Source organism: Trichomycterus rosablanca, chromosome 9, assembly GCF_030014385.1.
Source record: "Trichomycterus rosablanca isolate fTriRos1 chromosome 9, fTriRos1.hap1, whole genome shotgun sequence".
NCBI lineage: Eukaryota > Metazoa > Chordata > Actinopteri > Siluriformes > Trichomycteridae > Trichomycterus > Trichomycterus rosablanca.
Window position 1 is genome coordinate 23,857,053 of NC_085996.1, and position 18,820 is coordinate 23,875,872.

The window sequence follows — 18,820 nt, forward strand, 5'->3', positions numbered from 1 at the left end:
CCATATTAAAACCATGTAAACATAAAATGATTAAACACACAGCAGTTGTGCACATTTTGGCAAGCTGAACTATGCAAAAGACCACAAAACATTTAAGAAATATGGATAAATTATTTTATTATAGGACATGCATTATATATTTTGACACCATAAGTTTAATGTGTGCAAAAACAAAATTGTTTATGTATTATGAATAAATAAACCCAACTCAATTAAATTTAATTAACATGCTTACTTATCTTGCTTCTGAGGACGCACTGCTGGGCATTTTCACATATTTGTTGCCCCAACACACACTACATACATACACACTGTCGACATCGGAATTTACTGTTTATATACAGTTTTTGACATGGTGGAAGGAGAGAGAATATTATATAGGTATATAGGTTCAGAATACTAGTCTATCAAAAAAAAAAGGTTCAGCCAACAGTGGCTCTCTTGTTGGAAAATAATATCTGGTAATTGATAATGATGGACAGTTTAATTTGTAAGCCATAATCTTTAAAAGTGTACAGCTACAAAGTACACATATGTATTTATATATTGATATGGGCACAATATAATTGTTTGCTATAAACTCTTAGTTCAATGAACACAACTATATCATACTTAGTTTGAAACTTTAAGAGTAATCCCCATGGCAGTAGCAGGAAAGCTGATGATAATAGGATGCAGCTGATCACCATGTAAAATTCAAAATTCACTGAAAAAAAACAAAACATAAAACATTAGACAAAAAAGCAATGTTAAACAGTACCACAAATCAACTTGTCACATCTGAGGCAAAAGACACAGATCTTGAAATTACAGCAGGTTAAGAACTAAGCACACACACTACAAAAGGAACATGATCAGTACTGTTCAGAGGCCCAACAGTTCAGTTTTTGATTTTCAAACTTGAGTGTTATTTTAAATGCATCTATATGTTTGTATGTACAACTGTTCTGTTTTTTTTTTCTTTACCCCAGCCAAATCAGGTGGAATTAGCTGCCCACTGAGAGTCCTGGTTGGAGTAACTGGGGAGGCAACCATTTAAAAGCAGGAAATCAAGATGGCTGATAGATGGAGAGAGGGGGGGGGGGGGGGGGGGGATTGGTGTCAACCCATGCACTGTGTTTTTAGTTGTAGCTGTTTTAATCTCTTCTGCTAGGAAATACTTCAGTTTGGGTATTTTACCTGCATCTACAGGGAAGCTTAGGGTTTGTTTGTTTCTTTCATTTATTTTGTAGCTATCTGTCTTGTTACTCAGAGTAGAACAGTGTTATGTTCTGTTGATTTATTTGGTGCCGTCCAGTTTGGTACTAGAGAACAACAATTTTAGCATTTGTGACTGTTTTTAATGGCTCTTTTGTAAATAAAAAACTTTTATTATTTTCTCTGACTTTTGGTTTTAGCAAATTGCCACGTTATTGGTCCCACATACCCCTAGATACAAGGTGGGATCATAACAAACGTGAGTGTGAAATACAACTTATTATGTTTATTACATTTTATGAATGGCAACGAGCAACATAGTTTACAAACTGTAGCTCAGAATTGTGTGCATGTATACATGTGTCTGCCCTTTAGCATGGAGTAGGGTCAACATGCTAGGGAAAAGACCCCTTGATGTGGATATCTGCACAGACGCAGTAAAAGAACAAGCCAAAGTAACATGTTTTGAGCATTATATAAACTATCCCTGAGATTATTGTAAAATTTTATCACTGATGTTTGTGATTGAAAAATAATTGTCTGAGTTTGCTTTCTGACAGGAAGAGTTCCACCACACTGCTTTTTCCATCAAGCGCCAAGGAACAGTTTTAACCCAGCTGGGAACGGGTGATGTCCCAGAGCCTCCTTAACACTTACATAGAACTCATTCACTGCTTTTAATCTTTACTCATGGATCATCCACATACCTGACCCTTTAAGTGCATTAAAAGCCATGTCATGTACTAATCATGTCAACTCGCTGTGTGTGAATTTTTGAAGTTACTTTTCATCACTTCAAATGTTGTTTATTTCTCATGATAAGGGCCTTTCACACCTCAGAAAAAATTTACTTCAGTTAAAAGTTGGCTTTTTCTTATTTTATCGATGCTTAATTAAACTGTTCCACAAAAAAAATCACCAAAAAAGCTCTTTATAGATTACCTGGAGACGTGCGCAGCTCATCCGTAGTGAACTCATTCTTGAAAACCTGGACCATGCAACCTCAGCGCAGATGTGAACTGTAATAAATTCATATTCACTGTTACAAAATACATAAACATGTAAACTATTAGACAAACAAAAGTCAGTATTCTCAATTTTTAAATACAATTTAATAGTTGTTAATGTATGTGTAAAAGTATTTTACAGTCGATTGATAAGCTTGTTTGACTTGAACCAGGTGTACGTACTGGCAAGTGATTTTTAACTTTTTCTCTAACGTTAATACATGGTGGTGTCAGACAGAATCACTTCACTTCTTCAATATAAAAGGTACCTGAAGGCAAGTGTGAGGAGCTCCTCGTGCATGTAGTAGAGTTTAAATAAAAAACCGTTATCTTTTTCAGTTATTCACTGAAGATTTCAAGGTAACGTTAACAGCTGCTCTTTAGGACAAAAAACATACGAAAACATTATATTAATAATACTGATATATTGTAGTAACAGAACAATAGATATAATCAAATTATTTTGTGTTTTTTATCATTAACAATTTAATTATAGTTATGTTTTAACGTTAGCCAAAAAGACTAACTTGGTAGGTACGTTAAGCTAACTGTATAGCCAGCAATACTTAGCAAAAGGCTATCAGAAATAACTTAAAACATACATCTAAAGGTAACATTATTATTATTATGAATACGATATAAACCATCTAACAACATAGCTAAGTTAAATTACAAACACACGATTTCACAACGATTACATTAGTTACCTGTGCCGGCGTTAAGGGAAGACGTCACAGCTACAGCTGTATGGAGCTGGTGATCCTTCTCCTTTGAGTAAGGGGTGTGATGTATTTAAAAGGCTGGATTTAGCGCCCTCTTTTTGGCAGTAGACAATATTACAAAAACTTTTTACAGTCATTGGCTGGCATACATGAATCCAGAAAACATGTTTACAAAGACAAAGCACAGTATCATGTCTAAAGCCTATATTTACACGTCTTTATGGATTTCCTTGACTGAGTGATTGAACTAATTAAGTGTTTACATTTTTGCAGTTACTCTTTGTGCACTCCGGAGTCATTTGACCAACACTGACCTTGGTAAGATGTTTACAAAAACATACATTATTATTTCTAAAATAAGTTTTCTACTTAGAAATAACACCCATCACCATAAAAATATTGCACCCAGGAGGAAGTGTAGGATTGAATAATATTCTGAAGGAAGATAACGGTCACCAGGAACAACAAATGCTTAAATATTTAATGTCTCGGCATGGAGTTTAGAGGTTCCAAATAGTGTGCAACTCAAATATTTTCATGCAATTCCTGCAGATTATGTGGTAGGGGTGGAGTGTTCATAGCATGTCCAATAGCATTCCACACATTTTCAATTGCTTTTGAACTCTTCACCAAGACTAACTTTGCTTACAAAAGATGCAACCAACATAACAGCACGAGTCGGGAGGGAAAAATAAGCACATGCACCAAGATGACCTTGCGTAGTCAGGTACAGCGATAAGGCTCCTCCTTTTGACGTCACATGCACGGCCGAGCGTGAAACTGGAATTATTCTTATGTCCTCCTCACCATGTCAATCTTACATACCAAGTTTCATTACTGTAGGTTGATTCTTTCTTGGTGCAACTATTTTTTTAAACCATTTCATATTTTAAAACATAACAAGCACTTCAGCCCTCTCTAGATGCAGTGCCTCTTAAAAAAAACAGAAACAGTAAGGGATAACACAAAAAAGTCCAAAGACTTTTGATGAGTGTATAAAGTAGATATTTTATGATATGTAAATACATTAAATAACACATTAATAACTAATTTAATTAGTTACAAACATCATTACAATATCTTCCTCACCCCTTTCCCCGTTAGTACGTTAGAATAACAGCTTTCAGTGCAAACATGAACATTGTTGAGTAAAACATAAAATGTGAAACAAAGTGTATTGACTTTTCTCAGATCCTGGTGATGGTGTACAAATACTTCTCTATTGTCTTTGATTGCTGCAGCGAGAGACACAAACATGGAGCCTCACATGACAAATTACAATTCAGCTTCAAATATGAGACATAAATCCCGTCAACATGTAGCAAAACGTTTAAAAACATTATTTTCTCAAATGCAGGATGAGACCCTTTTTACAGCTATTGATAGAGCTAGCAATGTTGACACTGACATAAATGAAATTATGCCAGTAGACCCTGACACAAACAATGAATGTGGAAATGGCTCAGGTCGTGATGATCTAAATAATGAATTCAGTGAAGACTCAGTTAGTGAGTGTGAGGATGACTTTGATGGACAGGACCACGGGCTTGATCTAGTTGCATCCTTGGCAAAATGGGCAGTACAATTTGGTGTAACATTAGTTGCCCTTTCTGCCCTCCTGTCTATTCTTAGAATTCACCATCCTTACTTGCCAAAGGATGCTAGGACATTACTTGGGACAAAGACAAAGTATGTGATTCAAAGGAAAGCAGGAGGGGTCTATCACTACTTTGGGCTTCTGACCACCTTAATGTCATTTCTAATGCGATTTGGGACACATGTAAAGAACAACCACATTTTTAAAATGCAAATAAACATTGATGGTCTGCCACTTTTCAAAAGCTCTAAATACCAGCTTTGGCCTGTCTTAGGACTAGTGCATGAATTACATAGACAGCCTTTCCTAATAGCTCTTTATGGTGGAGTTTCGAAGCCAACATCTTTAACTGATTATTTGGGAGAGGTTGTTGCAGAGCTGAAACAGTTACAATCAGGATTTATGCATAATGGGAAACGATTGTTCCTAAAAGTGAGTGCAGTTATCTGTGATGCACCAGAAAGAGCCTTTGTCAAGGGTATTAAGTCCCACACAGGTTATTCTGGGTGTGATAAATGTATCCAGTCAGGTGTATATATTCAGCATAGAATGACTTTCCCACAAAAACATGCAGCTTTGAGAACAGATGAAAGTTTCCGGGAAATGACAGATCAAGATCATCATCTTAGCATTTCTCCTTTCCAAGAATTAGTAGGAATGGTATCTCAGTTTCCCCATGACTACATGCATTTGGTTTGCTTAGGTGTTACACGGAATTTATTAGAACAATGGACTAATGGACCACTACACTGTAGAATGTCTTCTAGGACAGTGACTGAAATTTCTAAGCATCTTGTCAGTTTTGGACCTTTCATTCCGACAGAATTTGCTAGGAAACCTAGATTACTTGAAGACAGATACAGGTGGAAGGCAACTGAGTTTCGTCAGTTCCTCTTATACACTGGGCCGGTAGTTCTCAAAGACAGTGTACACCCTCAGATGTACAATAATTTTATGTTGCTTTCTGTGGCTGTACATATTTTAGCATGTCCAACACTGAGTGTTCAAATGGTTGATTTTGCTAACAATTTATTGAATTTGTTTGTTGAACATTTCAGTGAGCTTTATGGGGCTGATAAGTTAGTATACAACGTACACAGTCTAGTTCACTTAAGCAATGATGTGAAAGTGCATGGCCATTTAGATATCTTTTCAGGATTTCCCTTAACTAAAAAGACTCATCAGAAATCCCAAAAATGCTGTATCTCAGATTGTAAGACGGGTGTCTGAAATGGACAGTAATTTGACTGAAGACACTGTTGATACTCATGTTGGAATGTGCAAAAAGAAACACCAAAATGGTCCAATTCCAACAGATCTTACATCAGTGACCGACCAGTACAAAGAAATATGTCTAAACAAGGTATACATCAGATGTGTAGCACCGGACAACTGTGTGAGAATTAATGGTGACATTTCATTAGTTTTAAATATTGTTGTCAGTGAGGGAACCACTTTTCTTGTTTATCAAAATTTCATGTGCAGAGAACCTTTTTTTCATTATCCAATGAAATCTTGTGATGTTGGAATCTATACAGTCTCTTGTTTGGTTCCTGAACTCAAATATTCCGTTGTCAGTGACAGCTTACAGAAATATGTACTTCTTCCTCTTCATCAAAAATATGTAGCAATTCCTTTGCTTGATGTTACCTAGAATGTTTGAATACAAATTGTACAGCATCAAACACCTAAACTTTTTTTTTTAAACATCCATTAAATAAATGCATACTTGAATTATACAGAATCACTTGTTAAGGTCCACAACTTAAATATTCATTACTCACTTTTCATATGCTACTTTGTGAACTAGTACAGGTAAATAATAGAATGTATAAATCTTTGTTGTAGTTCTCATAAATATGTAAATACATTTATATTGCCATTACTGCTGATTGTTTATTGTTAATGATTTTTTTTATGTTTATTGCATATGATATAAATATTTTTGTGTACATGATCAATGCTGGAATACGTATGTATGTATATCTATTGTGTAAAAATATAATAATATGTATCTAATAAATTCATATTTTATGCTGTTTTCCTGTCTGTTATACAGATATGTATCACATTGTTGAATTTAATACAACAAAGGAAGTAGAGGTTGTACCAGACAACTGGGTAAATAATGATATATGCAGATGGCCAAAATTTTAAAATAGGGGAAGAATGAGGGCTGCTGTAATTTCCAAAGAAGTACCAACTGTAGACTGGGATACATTTGCTGTCCGTGTATATACAAGTGGTAAGTGAGTGTAATAGGCCAACAAGTTAATATTTCATTTTATAAATACTTATTTAGTACCAGTTTAATTTTGGTCGGTTTCTGACCACAGAGCCTCTCTTGACTGTGTAATATTTGGGTGGTGGACCCTTCTCAGCCTGCCGCTGAAAATTTGAGTTGTGTCACAAAATGTACAGGTAAACTACGTAAACAAAAAGGAAGACAATACACCCCCAAACCCAAATAACACAGTTTTTGACCAATTTAAGCAAGATAACAACAAACAAATTACTGTCTTACTCACCATATGTTGTGTCTACTTTTGATATTTAAGTCTGTTCCTCGCTGCCTCCAAAAGTTTACTAATTGACCCAAGTAGAGGTGTATGCAGAACAGAGCGGGCGGGCGAAATTCAACCACCCAATCACAGACTAGCATTTAGAGGGCGGACCTTCTGCGATTGGCCAGTGGTGGGTGAGCCACGATAGGTAGCACCAGAGCCGTAGATAGAGAGAGTTGCGACACTCCTTGATCTCGCCGCTACGCGGTCACGTGGTTCATGTAACCCTCCAATAGTTCCAAACAAACCCGGCGCTGTCATGTTCTCCTATGGGACAGGCAGCAGTGAATTAAATATTAAACGCTAAATAATAAACATTTGTACAATTTCTGGGTATTTTCAACTGCCTTTACATTTACTGCATCTGCTTTAATGTCAATTTGGTATATAAAGTGGAAGATTGATGTTTATAATGACTTGTTAATAGGTCGTTCTTGTTAACACACAGTACATTATATTAGCATACATTACATAATGCCATATCATTAAGTAGCAGAGACAATATACAGTATAGACATTAAAGTTTTTTTGTTTTGTTTTTTGTATAAACTAATCTCCCTTCACTTTCCTGAGGATTCATAATAATAATCATTTTGGCTAAACACTAAGTCATGTGCTGGATTCATAAGGTTTACCTGCACTGAATGATTAGATTCATAAACACACTACCGTATCAAAAACATTATAGTGCAGGTACATGAAAAAGCATTCATTCATCTCTTATTTCATGAGTGATTAATAAGGTACATGAGTGGACAAGGTACACAAACCATGTAGTTGAGTTAAAGTAGAGATATCCAAGGTAACATATTACTCCAGTAAAAGTACTAGTAAAAGTAAAAATACTCTTTACCTCCACTAAAGTACTAAACTAAATTTACCTTCAAATGTACTTAAGTATGAAAGTAAAAGTATAATGATTTATTGTGGTTCTAATGTTTTATGATCATTTCTGTAACAAGACTCTTGATTAATCAACTCATTTTAGGTGAAAAGACTCGTGTGTCATTAAGCTTAACTGACTAAGCTAAATTGGGTTATACCTATTAATTAAGATAAACATGTAACATTTAGTGCTGAGCAAATGCTAAACAATAACAGTATTAAGTATATTAATGACATCAAATTCATTATTTTTTTAAAACAAAGCAACATACAGCTAAAAATGTTTGATAAGTAGTGAAAATGAATGGGGCTCTATGGGATGTTTGGAACTATACAGAGCTCCACAACCCGGAAGCTGCACAGAAAATATGTCCCGCCCCCTTTCCAACGGTTCCCTATGGGAGTGTCGCCACTCTGTTCTCTCTACCGCTCTGGGTAGCACTATACGCAGTCAAATGAGGCTGTTAAACCAATGTAATACAAAGCATTTGTTTTGACATGTAGCCAATGACAGATAATTTTGATCAAAAATGTAACCAGTTCACTCCAAAAGGAGGATTAATAAGTGTCCGTCCTAGCGTTGCGTGGGCGGAAGACTGGTAGCTGAAAAACCGGACTGTCCGACCTAAAGCCCTAGTCATGACCAGTAATGGCAGCTTGACATTGTTATATTAACCCATAATTCCCTGTGCTACCGTATGTGTCACAGAGGCTTTAAAAGATATATAAAATTCTTTACAGCACTTTGTCCTTTACTTTAACTCAAGTCCCTAAATGGATTCTCTGTTCTTTAGACAAAACCTGCTTGGTTTAAAAGTTAATTTTTTTTTGTTTCTAAAGGTCTGTTCCAACACATTTAATAATTTGCTACTGTATACATTATACATAATATATTACATATAACCAGTTCTGACCCCATTTCTACAACTAAATAATCACTAGTTATGAAATCATTGTTGTGACATATATGCTATATATCTGGATTTAAAAATATTTACAAAAAAAAAGTATATATACAGTGTATCACAAAAGTGAGTACACCCCTCACATTTCTGCAAATATTTTATTATATCTTTTCATGGGACAACACTATAGACATGAAACTTGGATATAACTTAGAGTAGTCAGTGTACAGCTTGTATAGCAGTGTAGATTTACTGTCTTCTGAAAATAACTCAACACACAGCCATTAATGTCTAAATGGCTGGCAACATAAGTGAGTACACCCCACAGTGAACATGTCCAAATTGTGCCCAAAGTGTCAATATTTTGTGTGACCACCATTATTATCCAGCACTGCCTTAACCCTCCTGGGCATGGAATTCACCAGAGCTGCACAGGTTGCTACTGGAATCCTCTTCCACTCCTCCATGATGACATCACGGAGCTGGTGGATGTTAGACACCTTGAACTCCTCCACCTTCCACTTGAGGATGCGCCACAGGTGCTCAATTGGGTTTAGTCCATCACCTTTACCTTCAGCTTCCTCAGCAAGGCAGTTGTCATCTTGGAGGTTGTGTTTGGAGTCGTTATCCTGTTGGAAAACTGCCATGAGGCCCAGTTTTCGAAGGGAGGGGATCATGCTCTGTTTCAGAATGTCACAGTACATGTTGGAATTCATGTTTCCCTCAATGAACTGCAGCTCCCCAGTGCCAGCAACACTCATGCAGCCCAAGACCATGATGCTACCACCATCATGCTTGACTGTAGGCAAGATACAGTTGTCTTGGTACTTCTCACCAGGGCGCCGCCACACATGCTGGACACCATCTGAGCCAAACAAGTTTATCTTGGTCTCGTCAGACCACAGGGCATTCCAGTAATCCATGTTCTTGGACTGCTTGTTTTCAGCAAACTGTTTGCTGGCTTTCTTGTGCGTCAGCTTCCTTCTGGGATGACGACCATGCAGACCGAGTTGATGCAGTGTGCGGTGTATGGTCTGAGCACTGACAGGCTGACCTCCCACGTCTTCAACCTCTGCAGCAATGCTGGCAGCACTCATGTGTCTATTTTTTAAAGCCAACCACTGGATATGACGCCGAACACGTGGACTCAACTTCTTTGGTCGACCCTGGCGAAGCCTGTTCCGAGTGGAACCTGTCCTGGAAAACCGCTGTATGACCTTGGCCACCATGCTGTAGCTCAGTTTCAGGGTGTTAGCAATCTTCTTATAGCCCAGGCCATCTTTGTGGAGAGCAACAATTCTATTTCTCACATCCTCATAGAGTTCTTTGCCATGAGGTGCCATGTTGAATATCCAATGGCCAGTATGAGAGAATTGTACCCAAAACACCAAATTTAACAGCCCTGCTCCCCATTTACACCTGGGACCTTGACACATGACACCAGGGAGGGACAACGACACATTTAGGCACAATTTGGACATGTTCACTGTGGGGTGTACTCACTTATGTTGCCAGCTATTTAGACATTAATGGCTGTGTGTTGAGTTATTTTCAGAAGACAGTAAATCTACACTGCTATACAAGCTGTACACTGACTACTCTAAGTTATATCCAAGTTTCATGTCTATAGTGTTGTCCCATGAAAAGATATAATAAAATATTTGCAGAAATGTGAGGGGTGTACTCACTTTTGTGATACACTGTATATAGTGAATCTTTGTCCACATAATTTACATATATTTTTCTATTTTATTAGAGTCTTTCCAAGCTGCTAGAAGCAAGCTGCCAAGAGCAGAAATTGTGTCAGATCTACAGACAGCAGAAGAAGATAATGTACCTGCTGTAAAAAAAAGAATCAGAAGGTACTCTTATAATGATTAATGTTTCAGGGGCACATATAAAAATGCATTACAAGATATATGGTTCAATGGCCACACTGTAATTGCTGTAGTGTACAGGTTGTATTTGGAGTTACTGTATAACATTTTGTTTTTGCAAGCAATGTGTATGTAGTAGTATGTCTACTATGTAAGTTCAATTATACGTGAATACTGAAAATATGTACTTGTAGGATTTGTAGGATAAATAGAAGATTTCTCGAATCTGACAGTGAAAGTGAAGGTGAAAAGAAAGCTTATAAACCTCCTGCCAAAAGAGCCAGGCCTCACTTTGCAGAGGCACCACAGGTGACTCCACCAGACATGAATAGGCCTGTCACTTCAGTTTTAATACCTTCAGTCATTCACCAGCAAACCGTTCAGGAACAACCAAGCCCAGTATGTGCAGGTAAGTGTCACATACTCACAATATCCAATAAATTATATATATATATATATATATATATATATAGAGAGAGAGAGAGAGAGAGAGAGAGAGAGAGAGAGAGAGAGAGAGAGAGAGAGAGAGAGAGAGAGAGAGAGAGAGAGAGAGAGAGAGAGAGAGAGAGAGAGAGAGAGAGCAGTGGTAGCCTAGTGGTTAAGGTACTGGATTAGTAATCTGAAGGTTGCCGGGGAGTCTGCTAAGTGCTGAAAATGTAATGTAAATGTGTGTGTGTGTATATATATATATATATATACAGTGTATCACAAAAGTGAGTACACCCCTCACATTTCTGCAGATAATTAAGTATATCTTTTCATGGGACAACACTGACAGAATGACACTTTGACACAATGAAAAGTAGTCTGTGTGCAGCTTATATAACAGTGTACATTTATTCTTCCCTCAAAATAACTCAATATACAGCCATTAATGTCTAAACCACCGGCAACAAAAGTGAGTACACCCCTAAGAGACTACAACCCTAAATGTCCAAATTGAGCACTGCTTGTCATTTTCCCTCCAAAATGTCATGTGACTCGTTAGTGTTACTAGGTCTCAGGTGTGCATAGGGAGCAGGTGTGTTCAATTTAGTAGTACAGCTCTCACACTGGTCACTGAAAGTTCCAACATGGCACCTCATGGCAAAGAACTCTCTGAGGATCTTAAAAGACGAATTGTTGCGCTACATGAAGATGGCCAAGGCTACAAGAAGATTGCCAACACCCTGAAACTGAGCTGCAGCACAGTGGCCAAGATCATCCAGCGTTTTAAAAGAGCAGGGTCCACTCAGAACAGACCTCGCGTTGGTCGTCCAAAGAAGCTGAATGCACGTGCTCGGCGTCACATCCAACTGCTGTCTTTGAAAGATAGGCGCAGGAGTGCTGTCAGCATTGCTGCAGAGATTGAAAAGGTGGGGGGTCAGCCTGTCAGTGCTCAGACCATACGCCGCACACTACATCAAATTGGTCTGCATGGCTGTCACCCCAGAAGGAAGCCTCTTCTGAAGTCTCTACACAAGAAAGCCCACAAACAGTTTGCTGAAGACATGTCAACAAAGAACATGGATTACTGGAACCATGTCCTATGGTCTGATGAGACCAAGATTAATTTGTTTGGTTCAGACGGTCTCAAGCATGTGTGGCGGCAATCAGGTGAGGAGTACAAAGATAAGTGTGTCATACCTACAGTCAAGCATGGTGGTGGGAATGCCATGGTCTGGGGCTGCATGGGTGCAGCAGGTGTTGGGGAGTTACATTTCATTGAGGGACACATGAACTCCAATATGTACTGTGAAATACTGAAGCAGAGCATGATCCCCTCCCTCCGGAAACTGGGTCGCAGGGCAGTGTTCCAGCATGATAATGACCCCAAACACACCTCTAAGACGACCACTGCTTTATTGAAGAGGCTGAGGGTAAAGGTGATGGACTGGCCAAGCATGTCTCCAGACCTAAACCCAATAGAACATATTGGGGCATCCTCAAGCGGAATGTGGAGGAGCGCAAAGTCTCGAATATCCGCCAGCTCCGTGATGTCGTCATGGAGGAGTAGAAAAGCATTCCAGTGGCAACCTGTGAAGCTCTGGTAAACTCCATGCCCAGGAGAGTTAAGGCAGTTCTGGGAAATAATGGTGGCCACACAAAATATTGACACTTCAGGAACTTTCACTAAGGGGTGTACTCACTTTTGTTGCCGGTGGTTTAGACATTAATGGCTGTATATTGAGTTATTTTGATGGAAGAATAAATTTACACTGTTATATAAGCTGCACACAGACTACTTTTCATTGTGTCAAAGTGTCATTTTGTCAGTGTTGTCCCATGAAAAGATATACTTAAATATCTGCAGAAATGTGAGGGGTGTACTCACTTTTGTGATACACTGTATATATATATATATATATATATATATATATAATATATATACTGTGTATATACAGTAGATATACACTGATCGGCCATGACATTAAAACCACCTCCTTGTTTCTACACTCACTGTCCATTTTATCAGCTCCACTTACCATATAGAAGCACTTTGTAGTTTTACAATTTGTGTGTGTGTGTGTGTGTATTTAGAAATTGAAATTATTAACTGTAAGTTATTTTTTACTAACAGTAATCGGGAGGGAAATTTTAACTGTATTAGAGATTCTGCGACAACAACAAAATGAAATGCTAGGCCTACTTAGGTCCATCACAATTGCATTAGGAAAAAATCATCCAAAACAAATTGAGGAATTTACTGCTCCACTTGCAAACGAATCCCAGTTCAGACAATTTGACATTAACCTCAAGGCAGACTCTGATCTTCAGAAGAGACTAGTAAGTGCTTTCTATGTTAAATTTTACGTGTTATGTATGTACTTTGTTATAGTACCTTTAAAAGATACAATTTGACAATTTACTTAACCATGGTGTGTTCTTAAGTGACCCTCTACTATGTTTAAGAGCAGATAACTTTGTTTTTACTTAAAACTTCTTGACTTTTATTAGTGAGCACAACATTAGAAAATGTAAAACATTGCATTTGTTTATATTTCTATAAAAGCTGTAAAATGTTTTGCATTATAAGAAATAATTATAATATGCAGCTAATAATGTTAAAATGGTTGCTAAAGTGCCATTAGACTGTTGCTTTTGTGTCCTGGGTGTTTGTCAAAGTGTGTGTGTGTGTGTGTGTGTGTGTGTGTAGTGTGTGGTGTAAAGTGTCCAAATACGTTTGGTTACAGTATGTATACTGACTGTGGTGCAGTAACAGACAATCACCCATTTCTGTGTGCAGTTTAGCTCAGTGAATGTGCAGTATGGATTACATTTGGGTTAATTAGGGATAATTTGGATTATATTTGGCGATCTTAGAAACTTGTCAAATTTACGCATTCTTAATTTCAGTTTATTGAAATAAAAAAATAATGTTTTTTTTTCTTTTACAGATTGAGTGTTTTGGTTTTTCTGGAGGTATGACTGTGAAGGAAACTGTTTGGAGAATTATGCAAAAACAAATGACCTGGCAAAAAAAATAAACTGGACAGGAGCAAATGAAAAAAATCCATTTAAATCGACCAAACTGAAAGATATAATCTTGGGTAGGTTTTTTTTTTTATTAATATTCATAATTTAAAAGTTTTAAAAGACTTTGTTTTGGCAGGGTAAAAGACAGAATATTTTACATATTTATACATACTGGAACATATACAGTACAAAATGAGCACTAAAAGAATATTTATATACACTGAGGTGTCATTTTATCATATACCCCTACCATAGATGTTATAAACGTTACAGCAGAATGTGAGGGGCTGATAAATTGTGCAGGAACAAATGAGCTTTAGACTATAATTGTTTATCACTCCTGAGTCTAGTTCACTCATCCACCTTCTGTGTACCTGACAAAATGGTCAATGATGGTGTTCTTTTAATACAATGTAGCCACAGTGTAGATATACCTGATACACTGTGTTCTTTTTGTATACTATGTATGTTTTCCAATATGTTTTAGCTGCTGTCAGGAGAAACAGTTTCACTGCAAACGCAACGGATGGGGAAATAGAAAAACACATAAAAAGGTGGCTTCAGCTTTCTGGGGACAGGGAAGGAGGAAGAAAGGACAGAGAAAAGAGACATGAAAGGAATAGTCAAGTTACTGAATGAAGTTTCACTACAAAAAGACAAGGGTTTAACAAGAAATTAATTGGGTTTATCTAGCTTAAATAAAAAAATGTCAATGAAAAAATATGAAAACTATTTAAATTGCATTAACTCATTAAGTATCCATATATTATTTTTTAAAATTGTATTATATATTTTTTTGTTTCAAGTGAAAGGTTTTAATTAATTTAACGTGTAATTTATGGAATACAATTATATGACAGTGTGTTTTTTTAATACAATGATATATAATAGTGATTACTTTCAATGTGTTAGATTAGTAAATACAATATTACAGTAATATCAGTACAGTGTATCTTTTGCTCTTATTTATTTGGTTCAGAATATTTTACACATTTACTTTAAAGGCCTTAGTTGACTATAATAAATTTTAACTGTTTATTGCTTAGTAATTGTTCATTTACTGCTGAGAATTGTTTTTAATTAAATGCATTCAATGTATTAAATATCTGTTTTTTTCTACAGTAAACATAAATAATTATGACTCATATACAATTACAACTGCAATATCCTATCTATTATCTTTTTTGCCTGTCATCAAAATTTTCACTTTCCTGAAGTAAGTGACTTCATTATCAATTAAATGATCAAATATAGTACAGATGTCAAACATGAGGTAGATTGCCTGATACCACTGTGTATCTTTTTAAACAGTAATTTGCAATTATATCATTTGATAATACACCTATTTTACCTTCTGTACTTATACCTGTCCTTCTTTCATCAGCAGCTTCAACTTCCTGTTTAATCATCTGAACTGATCTTCTCAAACCAATGTAAGTAAATGAAATATCTTAAACACTGCATGTCAAGGGACTGAAAAATAGGGGTGCATGATATGGACATAAAATACAATAGGGCCACTTTAAAGAAAATTTTCCATTTTGAGAATAAAGTTGATATTATTTCAAGAATAAAGTTGATATTATTTTGAGATTAAAGTCAAAATATTATGGCCATAGCAACTTTCTTGTGTTAAAATGAGAGATGTTCATGATCTCCTGGCACATCAGCACCAATTTGTTTGAATAAAAGTAAGGGGCGTAGCACCAAATTCTGGGCCCTATGCACAAGCAGTGCCCATGGGCCCCCTCCACCTCAGTCCAGACTCTTTCTAGACTCCTCAAGGGCCCTCCCCCGACTTGGAACCCTGGTAACTCAGTCCCACTTTTCACCCCACTACGACGCCCCTGGTAAAAGGACAATGAAACAGCTTTGCAATAAACTGTATTTATTTAGAAGAACGTGCGCCACCGGTGTGCTTGGTGTCTGCGTCATCACCAGTATTTTAATTCGAGCCTTATGGACTTGTACGATAAACTAAAGCCGATCAGCATCGCTATAAATGGTTGCATTGACGGGTTTAGTCATAATGTCATGTGGGTGGAAGTGTACAATACAAACAACCACTCTTTGGCCATAATATTTCAACTTCATTCTCATAATAATTTCACCTTTATTCTCGAAATATTTTAGACTTTATTCTTATAATCATTTCAACTTTATTCTCAAAACTGAAACTTACATACTATATATATACGTATATATATATTTATTTATTTATTTTTTTTTTTTTTTTTTACAGTGGCCCTAGTTTGTAGGCAAACTTAAGTTTGTGTTTATGTTATTCAACCTACTGAAGACACTGTTTTGCTAAAGTACTGTTCTGGATAATGCTTGTGGCATTATTTTCTTCAACATTCAACGTTTTTCATTTCTGTTTTTGGTTTCATTTCAGAATTGAAGACCATGTGAGGCAGGAAATTATGGCTATTATATAATTATTTTTTATTATTAACTTATAATAAATAAAAATACTTGATAAAAATGTTGGTGTACATTAGTTTTTTTTCTGTTACTGGTTTAACTGTACTATATAGTACTATTTAAGACATTTTTTTAAGACATACATACATATATGTTAAACATGTGTAAATTTTTGTTACTATTATTCTTATTCTTCACCTTTGTCTTCTTATTAATACATTATTTGCAATAGTTGTACTTATTAATAAAGAGCAAGAACATTTGAAGTAGTCCCAGTGACCATTAAAGGTTACATATGGCTGGGGAAAGCCTTTTTAAAAATCTACTGCAGGCCAGAACTGGGCCATTATTGGCCCGATAATGGTTGTTCTGGCTAGCAGGTGGTTAAGTGCTGGCATATTGCTGGCAGTCATGGCTGGGATCCGGGCAGCCGTATACGGGCCACGGTCTAACCGTCATTCATTTTGACACTGGGCCAGATCTGGCTGCCGGATGTGGGCCGACACAAAAAGTTCCGGCATGCCGAATATGGCCCAGAACTGGGCCATACATTTTTTGCTAGCTGGGTACCGTTTTCTTCAACTTCTGCCAGAAACTCTAAATTCCTCCCACAAGAACTGCAGTATGCAATAACGGTTCCAATGTTGTAACCACAAAAGGGGCAAAACATGTTAAACTGTTTAATGATGTTTAAAACCAAAAACTTACTTTTGATTCGAATTATTTTACAGAACGTTAACTTATCTCCACTCCTCTTAATTTAGCATCTTCAGTGTGTGATTCTTGCTTCTTCTGGTGCAATAGTCATAAAGATAAAAAATTATAGAGCGCCCCTAAAAGCCGGGAGCATTTCCGTTGTGGCAATGTGTTCCCAGCTAGCAAAAAATGTATGGCCCAGTTCTGGGCCATATCCGGCATGCCGGAACTTTTTGTGTCGGCCCACATCCGGCAGCCGGATCTGGCCCGGTGTCAAAATGAATGACGGTTAGATTGTGGCCCGTATACGGCTGCCCGGATCCCAGCCATGACTGCCAGCAATATGCCAGCACTTAACCACCTGCTAGCCAGAACAATCATTATCGGGCCAATAATGGCCCAGTTCTGGCCTGCAGTAGATTTTTAATAGGCTTTCCCCAGCCATATGTAACCTTTAATGGTCACTGGGACTACTACAACTGTTCTTGCTTCTTATTGCTATGAAAATACTCTGTAATATATATATACTTTATTATAATTATATGTAATAATAATAATAGAGTACAATTAAAACAGTAACAGAAAAAAACAAATGTACACCAAAACACATTTTTCAATATTTTATTCAAGTATTTTTATTTATTATAAAAATGTTTTGTCCTGCCATAATTGACTGCTGATCTCCTGCCTCCTGACACTGGTCTGTAATTCTGGAATGAAAACAAAAACTATTTTTCACAGATCAATGTGGATCTTATTCAACATTTCTTTTCCATCATTAAGTGGAACTGCAAAATTTGAATAAGAAAAAAAGTAACTGTAGTTTAAATATGTTTACCTGGTTAGAAATGGTTTATTGATTCACTCAGGCAGCAGGAGTGGCATCACGAAAAGCATACAGCTGTAGGTATAGGTAACTAATGTAATCGTTTTAAAATATTATGTGTGTAATATAACTTGGCTATATTGTTAGATGGTTTATATCGTATTTATAATATCAGTGTAAGTTTCCTTTAGGTGTATGTTTTAAATTAATATTGATAGCCTTTGCTGCCATATTTATGTATAGCTGGCTAGATAGTTAGTTTACCGTACCTGCCAAGCTAGCATTTTTGGCTAATGTTAAAACATAGCTATAATAAATTAATTATCAAAAATAAGAAATTATTTGATTATATATATTGTTCTGTTACTACAATATATCAGTATTTTTAATATAATGTTTTAGTAAGTTTTTAGTCCTAAAGAGCAGCAGTTAACGTTACCTTGAAATCCTCAGTGTCAGTGTAAAAAATAACGGTTTTCCTATTTAAACTGAACTAAGTGCGCGAGGCTCCTCACGCATGCGTACAGGGAACCTTTCATGTTGAAGTAGTGAACTGATCTCTCACCACCATGTACGTATTAACATTAAGGTAATAGTTAAAAATCACTTGTCAGTTATCATTGCTTACGGACATCTGGTTCAAGTCAAACAAGCTTATCAAGCG

The 18,820-nt window shown here is 36.6% G+C and overlaps 1 protein-coding gene and 2 long non-coding RNA genes across 4 annotated transcripts; 1 reads left to right on the forward strand and 2 right to left on the reverse strand.

Moving 5' to 3' along the window:
• Nucleotides 1–100: 100 nt before the first annotated feature.
• LOC134319993 (uncharacterized) lies at nucleotides 101–2,576 on the reverse strand. The gene is made up of 3 exons (XR_010013594.1): nucleotides 2,474–2,576; nucleotides 2,140–2,216; nucleotides 101–706 (listed from the first exon to the last, which is right to left on the reverse strand). It is a non-coding gene; the product is annotated as an uncharacterized LOC134319993 (long non-coding RNA).
• Nucleotides 2,514–15,078, forward strand: LOC134319992 (uncharacterized). 2 transcript variants are annotated; one of them, XM_063001270.1, is made up of 8 exons: nucleotides 2,514–2,564; nucleotides 3,200–3,244; nucleotides 6,583–6,768; nucleotides 10,634–10,739; nucleotides 10,958–11,163; nucleotides 13,315–13,520; nucleotides 14,132–14,284; nucleotides 14,698–15,078. In XM_063001270.1, exons 3-7 carry the CDS (start codon nucleotides 6,693–6,695, stop codon nucleotides 14,219–14,221), a joined length of 684 nt encoding a protein of 227 aa, XP_062857340.1. In that variant the 5' UTR covers nucleotides 2,514–2,564; nucleotides 3,200–3,244; nucleotides 6,583–6,692; the 3' UTR covers nucleotides 14,222–14,284; nucleotides 14,698–15,078. The 2 variants fall into 2 exon arrangements, with proteins under 2 accessions (XP_062857340.1, XP_062857341.1); XM_063001271.1 differs by lacking the exons at nucleotides 2,514–2,564; nucleotides 13,315–13,520 and having other exon boundaries at nucleotides 3,192–3,244.
• A 2,857-nt stretch (nucleotides 15,079–17,935) lies between these two features.
• LOC134319994 (uncharacterized) lies at nucleotides 17,936–18,589 on the reverse strand. Its single transcript, XR_010013595.1, has 2 exons — nucleotides 18,169–18,589; nucleotides 17,936–18,040 (listed from the first exon to the last, which is right to left on the reverse strand). It is a non-coding gene; the product is annotated as an uncharacterized LOC134319994 (long non-coding RNA).
• Between the last annotated feature and the right edge of the window lie 231 nt (nucleotides 18,590–18,820).

Bases quoted from the DNA above. Each gene is read 5' to 3' on its own strand.
- LOC134319992 (XM_063001270.1), top strand. From the start codon at position 6,693: ATGAGGGCTGCTGTAATTTCCAAAGAAGTACCAACTGTAGACTGGGAT. The intron at 10,740-10,957 runs GTACTCTTATAA...TAGGATTTGTAG, and splicing joins GTAAAAAAAAGAATCAGAAG to GATAAATAGAAGATTTCTCG. The intron at 13,521-14,131 runs GTAAGTGCTTTC...TTTCTTTTACAG, and splicing joins CTGATCTTCAGAAGAGACTA to ATTGAGTGTTTTGGTTTTTC.